General features: G+C 44.6%; 1 protein-coding gene across 11 annotated transcripts in view; it reads right to left on the bottom strand.

Annotated features, from left to right (window-relative positions):
- The window catches only part of ADAT1 (adenosine deaminase tRNA specific 1), a 66,416-nt gene that overhangs the window by 26,205 nt on the left and 23,873 nt on the right, over positions 1 to 16,338 (bottom strand). For 10 of the 11 annotated variants that reach the window (XR_002888217.3, XM_008164153.4, XM_008164155.4 and 7 more), the window contains 2 exons: positions 4,037 to 4,673; positions 1,885 to 2,030 (listed from right to left, as the gene is read on the bottom strand). The exons of the other annotated variant lie outside the window; for it this stretch is intronic. Coding sequence is in view for 9 of the 10 variants with exons in the window: in XM_008164153.4 (XP_008162375.2) it covers positions 1,885 to 2,030; positions 4,037 to 4,673 (783 nt within the window). In the remaining variant the exon portion in view is untranslated. The remainder of the gene's footprint in view (positions 1 to 1,884; positions 2,031 to 4,036; positions 4,674 to 16,338) is intronic. 11 annotated transcript variants of the gene reach the window in all.

Here is a 16,338-nt window from a genome sequence, read left to right as displayed (position 1 = left end):
AAAGTGATATCAGAAATTAGCGAATGAATAAAGGCTCAGTAAAAGAGCAGGGAAGAGCTGATATTTATCTATTCCTCTCCCCTATACTTTGTCTGTTTCTACTCATCTTAGATTGTAAGGTCACTGGTACCAGGACTATATATTCTTATACGGGTTGAAAGTGCTTAGCACTGTGTGAGTGCTATTCTAACATAAATACATAAAAAACACTAACAATAATGTACCCAATTTATCATTGCATAGACTAACTACAGCTCCTTTACTCTCTCCTTACAAATCTCTACAGCCTCATGATAAGTTATTTTTGTTCATCTCTGAATTCCCTCTTTTTTTCGGTCTTCCTGGTAACATGGCACAGGTGTAGTTGTATCAAGCAGCATATGGAGAACCCACTGCCGTTCAGCTCCATGATGCAATGCCTCTGTGGGAGCAGCTCAAAATTGCAGTGGTTTTTTAGCTGCTGTATTGCACTGCAAAAAATTCTAGTCTGATTTGTAGTCCACTCCCACCTTGGGTCTCTTTCAGCATTATTGCTTCTAAGGTTCCTCTTGTACCTGTGTTTCAGATTATCTTTTCCCAGATGAATCAGCTGCATTTTTCCAAGAGAAATCTCATTTTGTTATTTCCTGGAAATGTTTCTAATCTCTTTCTGTTTTAGTTATTTCGAGTTCTTATCACCACAGTAGCTAAATATATTCCTCACTGGCATTTGCAATATCCTCCAATTTAGTGAATGTTATTAATATACTGTTTCTTTCCCATTCTACCCTACCAATGAAGTTGCTAAATAAGATCAGTCCTAACACAGAAATCTTTGGCAACCAAATGGCCAGAGGTGGTTTGTACAGTGCTGGCATGTCTTCAGCCCGTGAAGGACCTATTGCCACACCCAGAGTCTCTTTTCAGGTCAGTTTTATTTTCTAAACACAAGTAAAAAACAAAACAGTTCCACAGCCCACGCTGGGCTACAGCTCCCAGGGGATTTTCCCTTTGCTTATCTCAGTCCCTCCTGCAGGATTCTTCCTTGCTCTTTTAACTGATCACCACCTCCCAGGGCTTGCCCCTCTCCCCTAACTACACTGCCTCCCCTCCCAGCAGACTCTCTGCTGTGCTCCCACTTCCTTACTGACAACCTCTCTCTTTATAGCCCCAGATGCTGCCCTGCCCTCTTAACTGGCCAAACTGGGAGCACCTGGACCTGCTTATTTAAGCACCCATCCAACCTGTGACATGGCTATTATTTTGTTTACAATCCTTCCACCAGTTTTCTTCATGTATCAGTATTCCTAGGCACATCTCCATTAAACATTCCAAGTCAATTTTCAGCTAAGCCAGAGAAGTACATGGTAGCAGATGGTACATGTATATCCCACAGATGGAGAGAAACTGCATATTACACATGTGGTGGTGACATCCATGTAATACTTTGCAAAGGCATGAGAATTATCACTGCCACTGATAAATAAGGCAGACATCCCAGACTCATGCCAATAAAACTTTTACATCATACTATTTTGTACGCTCTATATACATAGGAATCGCTAGCTGGTGTGGATCTGATCCAGTATGGCAACTCCTGCATTCCTACACCAACAAGAATGCATAACTAACTGAAACAAGGATATAGTCTTATTGATGTAAATTTCTCAGGGCACTGACCAAGTCTTTTACACATTCTGTGAAGTGTCTTCAGCACACTTCAGGAGCTGTATGAATAATTTAATATTAATCATAATTACTAATGATGATGAAGTCTTGGCATAAAAGCGGTCTCTTGCTACATAAAACCCTAAAGAGAGAACGCTTTAGGAAAAATATACCAAAGTCATGCCATTTACTCTTTGGTCTCTGTAGGTATTTAAGGAATTGGTCCAAGTCACTCACCTGCACCACAAGGAACAAGCTTTGCTTTGCCATTAGCATGACCTGTCTGAATTGCATGGCGGCTATGTTTAAACTGAAGATTTGACTGCAACATTTTCACCTCCTGAACATGGAAACCATCAGGTAAAAATGAGATGTGCTGACACCTACAGTAGATATGGAGAAATGCAAGTCACTGAAATGATCCTTCAGCAGACTCCCAGTTATAACCCTGCAACCTCCACTTAATGAAACTGAAATGCTATGAAGTCAGAACAGATACAAGGAAATACTTTACCAAGCAACTTTTGTTTGATCTGTGGAACTCTGTACCTCATGACATTGCTGAGCCAAATAGCTTAGTAAAGCCTTATCTATACTAGAAAATTTCACCAATTTCATTTTAAAAGAGATCTAATTAAATTGGTGCAAACTCCTAATGTAGACAACTTAAGGTAAATCAAATAAGCAATAGTTAAAAAGTTCAAATATGCACAATTTGCATCAGTTAGCTATCCTTGGAGACTAGGCATCCACCACTTGCATTGACAGACTATTCCATAATCTAATACAAACAACTTCCCAGTTAGGAGCTGTATCACATATTCTCAGAATAAAACCAGGAGTAATATAATTAAATTAAGAAAAGGACAAATCATATTCCTTATTTTAACATCTCTTATTTTGTAAGGTACAGAGCGAGTGAGGAAAGGTCTCCACCAGAATTCATGCCTTGTGCATTTTGTAAATAAAATTATTTTCCTGGACTGTCTGGCATACACAGATTTAAACACAGTACCAGAAGAAACAATCTTAGATACATAGTATGTGTAAGTAAAAACTGTAGTATATTATTCCTGCAGGAATTCTATGCCAAAAAAACAAAAATTCTGTGCACAATATTTTAAAATTCTGCAAATTTTATTTGTCAATAAATAAATGTAGAGGCTCCCACATGATATGTGATCATCTAAGACTGTATCAGAATGCCGCTGCACAAAAAGGCAAAATTAAGGTAGCATAGCCAACCTTAATTTTGGCATTGCCAAACTTTTGAGAGCTTCATTTTACAACCTTAATGGTCTTCTAATGTATTTTTTTAATGACATTTCCTGGAGTTTGTAAAAAGAAAACTGAAGAAACAGAAATTTTATCATATAGAATTATACTGATCCCTGCATGGGCAATCAGCAGGTTCTGAACCCAGGACATTTAAATCCACAGCACAGACCTCTGCCAGGTAAATTAAAAGAGTAACTGATAGCAGTAGTATATTGTTATCCTTTATGTTTTAAAAGAAAATTGATATTTCTAAATTTGGCCTTCCCTAGTTTTGCTGGAGAGCCACGGTGGAGGCTCGAGTATGAATCATGTGCTCTGATAGCTTAACTGAAGGGAAGCTGGATGGGTCTGAACCAAACAAAAACCCTAAATGTTCAATGGTCTTAAGAGTTAAACAGGTATTAACAAAAGCATCTTAAACAGTTTTAAACAGTCTGACTAAAAATCTTTCCCTCTCAACTGCTGCAGCACTAAGTCATGTGTGACACAATGTCACTGGATCTACAGTCACCAGGGAATCTTCCTAGGTAGACAAGTCCTGAATTTCAAATGTCAAAAGCAAGTAGGAAAAAACAACAACTTTATTTTGATAAAATTCTTGCAGGACGTTCTTTGTATTTCATTAAAAAAAAAAAAATGCAAACTCAATATCAATCTCAGTAGGTCCCCTTTAAGAAGGGGCCAGAGAGACAGATTTGAGAGTACTGGGAGCAATATCAGAAGAAAAGGAACCATTGTTGGGATTGTCTATAATGTGAAAAGGAAGAGAGGAGAGAGAGAGCAGGGATCGAAGAGAAAAGGATGTCATTTTCTTGAGGGACTGCATGATGATAGGGGGATTAGGATCAGATCAAAGGATTAAGAACAGCAAGAGTTAGAAACCCAAGAAGTGTTTCCTGGAGAACATCAAATTCTCATTATTGATTCATCAGGAGCAGTCACCTTCCCTCTAAGCCACACATGGCTGCTTTATCACTTTGATCTCTCTGCTGATTGTCTGACTGAGCACTGCAAACTTTCTAATACCCATGTCCCTACACCACACTGACAGGCATTGCTCTCCATGACTCAGTCTTGGTACACTCTTCCTGGTCTTCTATGGATCAAGTACCTTTCAATAACTGCTCTCCGCATGACCTCTTGGCTATATGGGCATTTCCCCACTACAACCGCTGAGAAATACACCGGGTGCTGTAGGAAATGCATCAGGAGGGCTCCTTGACAGCCCAGTACATTCCAGCGAGCTAGTTTATCACTGCAGGACATGGAGCAGGTCCTGTCTCCACGGCCTGGCTTCACTCGTAGTAACCCAACATGATGATATTCTACCCCAGGTCTCCGAGCATCATCCCTCTCTCCCAGCACACACTTTGCTCCGGTTCTATAAACATCCATCACTTTGGCTCCTATTAGTCCGGTCTCCTTAGCACACGTTAAGATCTCTCTTTGTCCATCTGTAATAAATTCAGAGCGGCTGGTATTTGTGTCTTGTATGTTTTGTTGATTGCCAGGAACATACTGAGCAGCTATTCTCTCAGTGACCTCACATGTAGAATCACTGATGACAGTTTTCATTCTCTTGGTCACATAATCACTTGCAGTTTCCTCTGTTTTCCTTTTATTTTCTGGACCCACAGGATCATGGTTGCCACTGCAATCTGCTGAATGCCTTGTTGGATCTTTTCTACTAACCAGTTCACAAGGCTGGTCCTCTGGTTTGGTCATTGGAATAATGGAGGCATCTCCACCTAGACGAAAGGAAGTTACATTAGCACTGGCCTAGAAAGAGATTTCTGCTTCTCCTTGCCATTTAATGCAGACCCCTTCATAGATAAGGCAACCACCACGTGTTTTTAAAGATTTGAACAAAAACAAAAAAAGAAGTACCTGAAGTACCAGGGAGAATAACCTCTTCAAATGACACTGCACTGTACACCTCTACCCCGATATAACGCGACCCGATATAACACGAATTTGGATATAACGCGGTAAAGTAGCGCTCAGGGGGGGCGGGGCCGCGCACTCTGGCGGATCAAAGCAAGTTCGATATAATGCGGTTTCACCTATAATGCGGTAAGATTTTTTGACTCCCGAGGACAGCGTTATATCGGGGTAGAGGTGTACTTTAATTAGACTTGAACGAGAATTCAGACCTGGTTTATATTTAATTCAAGGAGCCCTCACGCTCCTCCAGCAATGGACCTCACGCCTATCCTGAAGGAACCAACTCTGTTTCACGAGGTAAGAACTAAATTCAGGTTCCATATGCGTTCAGTCAGTGGGTACCTTCACTGTTCCATTAATTGACATGCAAAAAACGTTGTTAACCTGGAGTAAAGATTGCAGATGTTCACTATTTCCCTGTACTTCTCGTACCCTTCCACGATGGGACGTTGTCAGTTCCCAAAACTCAGCTGTTGACCAACCAGGAAATGAGGATTACAGTCCCCTTACAAGAAGATTAACATTACAAGAAACAAAACACAAAGGTTGGAAAGAGTTGGGACAAAGATTTTGAAAATCTCACTCTAAAACAAACTACTCTAAGAAGTTAGCTGACGTAATGAAAACACTAAGTTTCCTGTTAACACCAATGAGGAAAATATAACTTTCTTACTGAGCAATCTAGAACTCTGGAGAGGAAAGAGGAACAGGTGGAGTCATTTGTGGTAAGGACATGGCTAGAATCAACTATCATGTTGAGAGGAATAGATGGAGTTGTGAACTGTTTGGGTGTTTCTGTTTGATAGAATATAGAAATTTCTGGAAGGTGGGCAGGACAGCTGATAAGACGACTATATTTAACTAAGTAGCTCATCATTTTTTTTTTTAAGTCTTCACAGAATTCAATCCACTAGGTGGTTATTTCTTATTCTAAGTGTAGTAAATGTGAAAGCTACCAATCAATATAGCAAACAAGTGATTAGCGTTCAGTGATTAACGTCAGCATTTATCTGATTCAGCATGCTTGAAGTTGAAGTGACAGGAAGCAAGTGACTGAAGTAGTGAAAACTAGAATTCTAAAGTAAAAATATCAGTGTCAAGGGTTAAATATCAAAAAAGAAAAGATGTGTGCTCATCTCAGAAGTGTAGACAATCCATTTTTGTCCATGTATTTCAAGATCAAATGTGCCATTGAATAAGACTGTCTAATTAAGCAAAAGCACAGAACAGTAATGAGTATGTCACTGTCATCCTCAAAATGTAGCCATGATGACAATTTAAGGTCTCTGGTTCCAGGCTTTCCATCAACTCTTCAACATCATTTTCTGTTAGTTTGGCACTAAAATAGCAAAGTTCAGTCAGAAATTATTAAACTGAAGCAACAGAAAGACCAAGATTTAAACTCAATAAGAAAGTTGCAACTCTCTTCTATGCTAACAATATCACCTTCAGCATAGCACAAAACGAGCCATAAAAGGAAAGGAATAAAGCATTGTGCCCTGGACAATCTTTTCCAAACAGATTTAAACTCACATGTACACTAATAGAGGTTGTGAATGAAGAAACAGGAAAAATTAAATGTCAATTCCCACAGGAATCAAGATAAATACTTAATGCTAGATGGCTAGTCAAGCATGAGAAATGATATGATAATGTGTGTACACATCTATACAGGGGAAATTGCATTCCTGCTTAATGCTAATGATCTTATATCTGAATCCCACCCCCTTTCAAAACATTGTGTCCAAGTTGCTGAAAATACCACCCAAAAATGCAGTGAAAAGAATGACAAGATCTTCGCCATTTCCTTAGAAGAAACTAAAATGGAAAAGATTGAAGCTGAGAATTTTTCTAATCATCTGATATGTCTGGCACATTAGTGTTCAACAACTATTTAAACCTTATTGAGAAAGCAGTTACATCAGTGGCATGATTAGTTGATTAAAAATTTATAACTGACACCCCAGCTTTGCAATGATACATGGTGGAACTCTCAGGAAGACTGTGTTTCCATTTGCTTCCAGCTACCATGAGAATGTTGCAATTTGCACTGAACAGAGCAGAGATGGATCAAAACAATAACATTAAATTACAAAAACAACTAAAGGAGGTATGAGAGAGTCTTGACAGATTGCAGGCAGATGACAGTATTGTTGCAGTCTCAGTGGAAATCTGACTTGATCTAATTAACAAAGAAATGGAACTACACAAGGACAAAATAAATAAAATAAAATAATAATGAAAAACTCCCATGAGAAGTGACAGAACCTTTCTACTGCTTAGCTAAAATGACTGATCCCAAATACAAAGTTCAGGGTTGAGCCTAGTGTGACACTGTACAGAATATGGAAACTCTGATAATATTATCAATGTTATAAAATTGCAATAATCGTGCCAGATATGCCATGTAAGGTGTCAGTGAAAATGTTATGATTTGCCAAGTATGATAATGTTATTTATATATTTGTAACACCTTTGTATTGTGTTATAGATATGTATGGTACATCTGTATTTCCAAACTTGTGCTGTGTTTCTGGGTGACACCCCAGACAGATTGCCATCAGCACCACCTAGCCGGTTTGATGGCCAATCAAGGGTCATCCGCTGTACAATGAACCCACTGAAAGGAGCCAGGGGATACACCTTCTGAGTCAGCAAGGCATGTAAGGGCAGGCCAGTGGACAGAGAACTCTAAGGCCCTGTCTATTTTGGCAAGTTTCTGCACAGTAAAGCAGCTTTCTGCACTGTAACTCCCAAGATGTACACACTGCCAAGCCACTTAGTGTGCAGAAATTGCACCGCTGTAGTGCTTTAAAAATCCCACCCCAACGAGAGGCGTACAGCTTTCGGCACCGTGGCTACAGACCTGCAGTGCCAGTGAAGACACCGTGGCGATTATAGCGCTCTGATTGGCCTCCGGGAGGTGTCCCACAATTAGGGTGACCAGATCACCCAAGTCAAATATCGGGACGCGGGGGGGGCGGGGGGGAGGGCGACGCGGGGGGGGGGGGGCGTGGTGGAGGGGGGGCCAAAAAAAAAAAAAAAAACACACACCTTCCTCCACAAGCGCTGGAGGGAGGTCCGGGAGATTCAGAGGAAGCGAGACTCAGGGGAAGCGCGGGGCCGGGGTGAGTAAGAGTCCGGCCTGGTCCCGAGCAGGCAGGACTCAGTTGGGTGGTAGGGAGAGAAGGGGGGCGGCCCGCGGGGCCAGGCGGCGGCTGTTCTCACCCCCAGGCAGCGGGACTCGGGAGCAGCCGCTGCTGCAGCTCCCACTGCCGCGGGGGGAGGAAGCGGCCATGGCGCTTGGCGGCTGCGGCTCTGGCGCCCCCGAACCCCCCGAGCCAGGGCCTGCTGCGGGGACCCAGTAGCGCGCACGCTGCGCCCAGCCCAGCCCCTGGCCAGTCGCGTCTGGGCTGCTGCCCAGCTGGTGCTATCACGCGGCAGCCCCGGAGTGGGGGCAGCAGGCCCCAGCCCCCCCCGTTCCGCTCGGGTCCCGCAGGGGAACGAACGGGGCTGGGCTGCTGATGCCTCCACCCCGGGGCCGCCGCGCGATAGCACCAACTGGGCAGCAGCCCAGACGCGACTGGCCAGGGGTTGGGCGCAGCGTACACGCTGCTGGGTCCCTGCAGCAGGCCCCGGCTCGGGGGGTTCGGGGGCGCCAGAGCCGCAGCCGCCAAGCGCCATGGCCGCTTCCTCCCCCCGCGGCAGTGGGAGCTGCAGCAGCGGCTGCTCCCGAGTCCCGCTGGCCGGGGGTGAGAACAGCCGCCGCCTGGCCCCACGGGCCGCCCCCCTCCTCTCCCTACCACCCAACTGAGTCCTGCCTGCTGGGGACCAGGCCGGACTCTTACTCACCCCGGCCCCGCACTCCCCCTGAGTCTCGCTTCCCCATAGTCTCCCAGGCCTCCCTCCAGCGCTTGCGGAGGGAGGAGGAATGGTGAGCCCGGGGAAGAGGCGGGGATTCGTGGAGGGAGCCAATCGGGGGAGGAGGGGGCGGAGTCGGGCGGGGGCGGGGGGGCGCGAGCACTTCCGGGCTCCAGGCTCCGGCGCATTTCCTTGTTTGTCCAGTGTCCCGACCGCCGGACAAACAAGGAAATATCGGGACAGTCCCGATAAAATCGGGACGTCTGGTCACCCTACCCACAATGCCTGTTCTCACCTCTCTGGTCATCGGTTTGAACTCTACTGTTCTGCCCTCAGGTGACCATGCCGTCATCCCCACTCTGTAAATTCTTTTGGAAATTTGAAAGTCCCCTTCCTGTTTGCTCGGTGATGCATGCAGTGGTCTCAGCGTGGCCATGCCTCCTCCATGTACCAGGTGATCCTCCACTTGGAGCAATGCCGAGCTGCTGGACCTCATCAGCTTTTGGGGAGAGGAGGCTGTGCAGTCCCACCTGTGCTCCAGCTGTAGGAATTATGATACCTACGGACAAATTTCACGATTCATGACAGAAAGGGGCCATGACCGGGACACATTGCAACGTGGGGTCAAAGTGAAGGAGCTGCGTATCCCCTACCACAAGGCGTGGGAGGCAAACCGCTGCTCCAGTGCTGCACCCAGTTCTACAAAGAGCTGGACATGATACTCGGTGGCAACCCCACCTCCGCTGCGAAAGCCCCTGTGGATACTTTGTGGGCTCGCATGCCAGTCGAGAGTGGACCGAGACAGGAGGAGGAAATCTTGGACGAGGATATGGAGGGGGACCCAGAGGCAGAGGATGACTCGGAGGCCAGAGATGCATGCAGCCAGGAGCTCTTTTCTACCCCGGAGAAGCCTAGCCAGTCACAGTCGTCGGATCTTGGTGAAGCGCAAACAGGAGAGGAGGTCCCTGGTAAGTGGATCTGACTTTGAGAATTGCTGAAGCGAGTTGTTGCGGGCAGGAGAGTTGCAGAAAGCATGCTTGTCTCCCACCGCATGCCTAGTCTGAGCGGCAGAACAGACTGTTGATTGACTTCCTCACTTCATGGGAATCTCCCTCAGAGATCTTGAGGAGCTATTGGGCAATCCGCTGCTGCTGGTTCTTCAGCAGAGCTGCTTTGTTTCTTGCCCCATTAATGGTAACTTTACCATGCCACTGTGCTGTCATGGGAGGCGGGAGCAGGGGTGGGGGTGGAAGAGACCATTGCTGCATACAGACAAGCCGCATAGCGGCCAGGGCGGAAGCCGCAGGCTTGGAGAAGACCCTCCCTTGATTCCCTGCTCACCCTCATAAGAACATAAGAACGGCCATACCGGGTCAGACCAAAGGTCCATCTAGCCCAGTATCCAGTCTACCGACAGTGGCCAATGCCAGGTGCCCCAGAGGGAGTGAACCAACAGGCAATGATCAAGTGATCTCTCTCCTGCCATCCATCTCCATCCTCTGACAAACAGAGGCTAGGGACACCATTCCTTACCCATCCTGGCTAATAGCCATTAATGGACTTAACCACCATGAATTTATCCAGTTCTCTTTTAAACGCTGTTATAGTCCTAGCCTTAACAACCTCCTCAGGTAAGGAGTTCCACAAGTTGACTGTGCGCTGCATGAAGAAGAACTTCCTTGTATTTGTTTTAAACCTGCTGCCTATTAATTTCATTTGGTGACCCCTAGTTCTTGTATTATGGGAATAAGTAAATAACTTTTCCTTATCCACTTTCTCCACATCACTCATGATTTTATATACCTCTATCATATCCCCCCTTAGTCTCCTCTTTTCCAAGCTGAAGAGTCCTAGTCTCTTTAATCTCTCCTCATATGGGACCCGTTCCAAACCCCTAATCATTTTAGTTGCCCTTTTCTGAACCTTTTTTAGTGCCAGTATAGCTTTTTTTAGATGAGGAGACCACATCTGTATGAAGTATTCGAGATGTGGGCATACCATTGATTTATATAAGGGAAATAATATATTCTCAGTCTTATTCTCTATCCCCTTTTTAATGATCCCTAACATCCTGTTTGCTTTTTTGACCACCTCTGCACACTATGTGGACATCTTCAGAGAACTATCCACGATGACTCCAAGATCTTTTTCCTGACTTGTTGTAGCTAAATTAGCCCCCATCATATTGTATGTATAGTTGGGGTTATTTTTTCCAATGTGCATTACTTTACATTTATCCACATTAAATTTCATTTGCCATTTTGTTGCCCAATCACTCAGTTTTGTGAGATCTTTTTGAAGTTCATCACAGTCTGCTTTGGTCTTAACTATCTTGAGCAGTTTAGTATCATCTGCAAACTTTGCCACCTCACTGTTTACCCCTTTCTCCAGATCATTTATAAATAAGTTGAATAGGATTGGTCCGAGGATTGACCCTTGGGGAACACCACTAGTTACCCCTCTCCATTCTGAGAATTTACCATTAATTCCTACCCTTTGTTCCCGGTCTTTTAACCAGTTCTCAATCCATGAAAGGACCTTCCCTTTTATCCCTTGACAACTTAATTTACGTAAGAGCCTTTGGTATGGGACCTTGTCAAAGGCTTTCTGGAAATCTAAATACACTATGTCCACTGGATCCCCCTTGTCCACATGTTTGTTGACCCCTTCAAAGAACTCTAATAGATTAGTAAGACACGATTTCCCTTTACAGAAACCATGTTGACTATTGCTCAACAGTTTATGTTTTTCTATGTATCTGACAATTTTATTCTTAACTATTGTTTCGACTAATTTGCCCGGTACCGACATTAGACTTACCGGTCTGTAATTGCCGGAATCACCTCTAGAGCCCTTTTTAAATATTGGCGTTACATTAGCTAACTTCCAGTCATTGGGTACAGAAGCCGATTTAAAGGACAGGTTACAAACCTTAGTTAATAGTTCTGCAACTTCACATTTGAGTTCTTTCAGAACTCTTGGGTGAATGCCATCTGGTTCCGGTGACTTGTTAATGTTAAGTTTATCAATTAATTCCAAAACCTCCTCTAGTGACACTTCAATCTGTGACAGTTCCTCAGATTTGTCACCTACAAAAGCCGGCTCAGGTTTGGGAATCTCTCTAACATCCTCAGCCGTGAAGACTGAAGCAAATAATCCATTTAGTTTCTCCGCAATGACTTTATCATCTTTAAGCGCTCCTTTTGTATCTCGATCATCAAGGGGCCCTACTGGTTGTTTAGCAGGCTTCCTGCTTCTGATGTACTTAAAAAACATTTTGTTATTACCTTTGGAGTTTTTGGCTAGCCATTCTTCAAACTCCTCTTTGGCTTTTCTTATTACATTCTTGCACTTCATTTGGCAGCGTTTATGCTTCTTTCTATTTGTCTCACTAGGATAGGACTTCCACTTTTTAAAAACAACAAGGAGTCTGGTGGCACCTTAAAGACTAACAGATTTATTTGGGCATAAGCTTTCGTGAGTAAAAACCTCACTTCTTCGGATGCATAGAGTGAAAGTTACAGATGCAGGCATTATATACTGACACATGGAGAGCAGGGAGTTACTTCACAAGTGGAGAACCAGTGTTGACAGGGTCAATTCAATCAGGGTGGATGTAGTCCACTCCCAATAATAGATGAGGAGGTGTCAATTCCAGGAGAGGAAAAGCTGCTTCTGTAGTGAGCCAGCCACTCCCAGTCCCTATTCAAGCCCAGATTAATGGTGTTGAATTTGCAAATGAATTTTAGTTCTGCTGTTTCTCTTTGAAGTCTGTTTCTGAAGTTTTTTTGTTCAATGATAGTGACTTTTAAATCTGTAATAGAATGACCAGGGAGATTGAAGTGTTCACTTACTGGCTTATGTATGTTACCATTCCTGATGTCCGATTTGTGTCCATTTATTCTTTTGCAGAGGGACTGTCCCGTTTGGCCAATGTACATGGCAGAGGGGCATTGCTGGCACATGATGGCATATATGACATTAGAGGATGTGCAGGTGAATGAGCCCCTGATGGTGTGGCTGATGTGGTTGGGTCCTCTGATGCTGTTGCCAGAGTAGATATGGGGACAGAGTAGGCAACGAGGTTTGCTACAGGGATAGGTTCCTGGGTTGGTGTTTCTGTGGTGTGGTGTGTAGTTGCTGGTGAGTATTTGCTTCAGGTTGGGGGTGGCTGAGCTTTGTGACTTTGTCCTCACCCACAATCACTTCAGATTTGGGGACAACTTATACCTTCAAGTCAGTGGCACTGCTATGGGTACTCGCATGGCCCCACAGTATGCCAACATTTTTATGGCTGACTTAGAACAACGCTTCCTCAGCTCTCGTCCCCTAATGCCCCTCCTCTACTTGCGCTATATTGATGACATCTTCATCATATGGACCCACGGAAAGGAAGAATTCCCTTGAAGAATTCCACCTGGACTTCAACAATTTCCACCCCACCATCAACCTCAGCCTGGACCAGTCCACACAAGAGATCCACTTCCTGGACACTACAGTACAAATAATTGATGGTCACATAAACACCACCCTATACCGGAAACCTACTGACCGCTATACGTACCTACATGCCTCCAGCTTCCATCCAAGACACATCACACGATCCATTGTCTACAGCCAAGCCCTAAGATACAACCGAATTTGCTCCAACCCCTCAGACAGAGACAAACACCTACAAGATCTTTATCAAGCATTCGTAAAACTACAATACCCACCTGGGGAAGTGAGGAAACAGATTGACAGAGCAAGACGGGTACCCAGAAATCACCTACTGCAGGACAGGCCCAACAAGGACAATAACAGAACACCACTGGCCATCACATACAGCCCCCAGCTAAAACCTCTCCAGCGCATTATCCATGATCTACAACCTATCCTGGAAAATGATCCCTCACTCTCACAGACCTTGGGAGGCAGGCCAGTCCTCGCTTACAGACAACCCCCCAACCTGAAGCAAATACTCACCAGCAACTACACACCACACCACAGAAACACCAACCCAGGAACCTATCCCTGTAGCAAACCTCGTTGCCTACTCTGTCCCCATATCTACTCTGGCAACAGCATCAGAGGACCCAACCACATCAGCCACACCATCAGGGGCTCATTCACCTGCACATCCTCTAATGTCATATATGCCATCATGTGCCAGCAATGCCCCTCTGCCATGTACATTGGCCAAACGGGACAGTCCCTCCGCAAAAGAATAAATGGACACAAATCGGACATCAGGAATGGTAACATACATAAGCCAGTAAGTGAACACTTCAATCTCCCTGGTCATTCTATTACAGATTTAAAAGTCACTATCATTGAACAAAAAAACTTCAGAAACAGACTTCAAAGAGAAACAGCAGAACTAAAATTCATTTGCAAATTCAACACCATTAATCTGGGCTTGAATAGGGACTGGGAGTGGCTGGCTCACTACAGAAGCAGCTTTTCCTCTCCTGGAATTGACACCTCCTCATCTATTATTGGGAGTGGACTACATCCACCCTGATTGAATTGACCCTGTCAACACTGGTTCTCCACTTGTGAAGTAACTCCCTGCTCTCCATGTGTCAGTATATAATGCCTGCATCTGTAACTTTCACTCTATGCATCCGAAGAAGTGAGGTTTTTACTCACGAAAGCTTATGCCCAAATAAATCTGTTAGTCTTTAAGGTGCCACCAGACTCCTTGTTGTTTTTGTAGATACAGACTAACACGGCTACCCCCTGATACTTGACACTTTTTAAAGGAAGTCTTTTTATCTCTCACTACTTCTTTTACATGGTTGTTAAGCCACGGTGGGTCTTTTTTAGTTCTTTTACTGTGTTTCTTAATTTGGGGTATACGTTGAAGTTGGGCCTCTATTATGGTGTCTTTAAAAAGCGCCCATGCAGCTTGCAGGGATTTCACTTTAGTCACTGTACTTTTTAACTTCTATTTAACTAACCCCCTCATTTTAGCATAGTTCCCCATTTTGAAATTAAATGCCAGAGTGTTGGGGTGTTGAGATGTTCTTCGCACCACAGGGATGTTGAATGCTATTGTATTATGGTCACTATTTCCAAGCGGTCCAGTTATAGTTACCTCTTGGACCAGCTCCTGCGCTCCACTCAAGACTAAATCTAGAGTTGCCTCTCCCCTTGTGGGTTCCCGTACCAGCTGCTCCATGAAGCAGTCATTTAAAGTATCGAGAAATTGTATCTCTGCATTTCGTCCTGAAGTGAAATGTTCCCAGTCAATATGGGGATAATTGAAATCCCCCACTATTATTGGGTTCTTAATTTTGATAGCCTCTCTAATTTCCTTTAGCTTTTCATCATCACTATCACTGTCCTGGTCAGGTGGTCTATAATAGATCCCTACTGTTATATTCTTATTAGAGCATGAAATTTCTATCCATAGAGATTCTATGGAACATGTGGATTCACTTAAGATTTTTACTTCATTTGATTTTACATTTTCTTTCACATATAGCGCCACTCCCCCCCCGCACGACCTGTTCTGTCCTTCCGATATATTTTGTACCCCGGAATGATTGTGTCCCATTGATTGCTCTCAGTCCACCAGCAGCAAGATATCTTCCATAATGATCACATCCTGTTGAAAGTGTGGGGACAGGAATGATTATCAGCCCCCCCCTACAGTGCTGGCTCTCCCCAAGTGCCCGAGCCACGTGCCCATTTTCCAGCAGTGTCCGGGAAGAGTGATTTACCCTGCCCCTGTGGTTACTCACCATTTTGAGGGTCTTGTGGCTCATGTGTGCTTGCCTGGAGTCAGCCAGTTAGTGATAGGTGTGAGAGTACTGGCTGTGTTTTAAAGCACTGAATCAGGGTTGTGTGTGTTGCAAACAATACCGCTTCTGTAAAATGTTGCATTCAAACTTCACAGAGATGACCTTGGGAGCCCAGCCTCCCTGTTATCGGCGGCAGAATGGCTGCGCAGAATTAGAAAGTGGCCAAGAAGAACTAAGTAGGACTTACTGTGTGATGTTATGATGCACTCAGCTGCTGAGAAATGGGAATTGAAGGAGTGGCGGGACAGCAAGAGGGACCGAAAGGACAACGCAGCATGTCAGAAAGAAGCCATGGAACAGCTCTTAAACATTATGAAGCACCAAGCAGACACACTCCAGGCAACACTAGCTCTTCAAACTGAGCAGCAACGCGCCCGCCCTGTCCTGCGGCCGCTCTCACAAAACTCTTTCCCATGCACCCCACAGACAATGCCAACACACTCTTATCAACCTCCTGGCTCCACTCTACCTGCGGCATTCCACTCCTCCCTCCTCACAGTGCAGCAGTGTGGACTCCCACTACCCACTGCACTCAACACCCATCCCTCTGCAGTTTGGCCCTGCTGAAGTACAGTACCCACTACATTGTACTCCAAAGGAGAAGGCAGGATATGATCCCTGGACATACACAAAGCTTTAGCCATCCCGGGTCCCCTCCTCCTCCTGGGACCTTCCCATCCCCCATCCCCCTCCATGCTGATGTATTTTTTCATTTGACTCTCTCCTCCGTTTGTTGTCTTTTAATAAAAGAATTGTGTAGGTTTGAAAGCAATCTTTATTCTATTAATTGAAAGCAAAGAGAGCTCTGCAAAGCAACATA

This window comes from Chrysemys picta, chromosome 14 (genome assembly GCF_011386835.1).
Source record: "Chrysemys picta bellii isolate R12L10 chromosome 14, ASM1138683v2, whole genome shotgun sequence".
Taxonomy (NCBI): domain Eukaryota; kingdom Metazoa; phylum Chordata; order Testudines; family Emydidae; genus Chrysemys; species Chrysemys picta.
The sequence above is the reverse complement of the archived record's forward strand: the minus strand, read 5'-3'. Positions and strand labels throughout refer to the sequence as shown.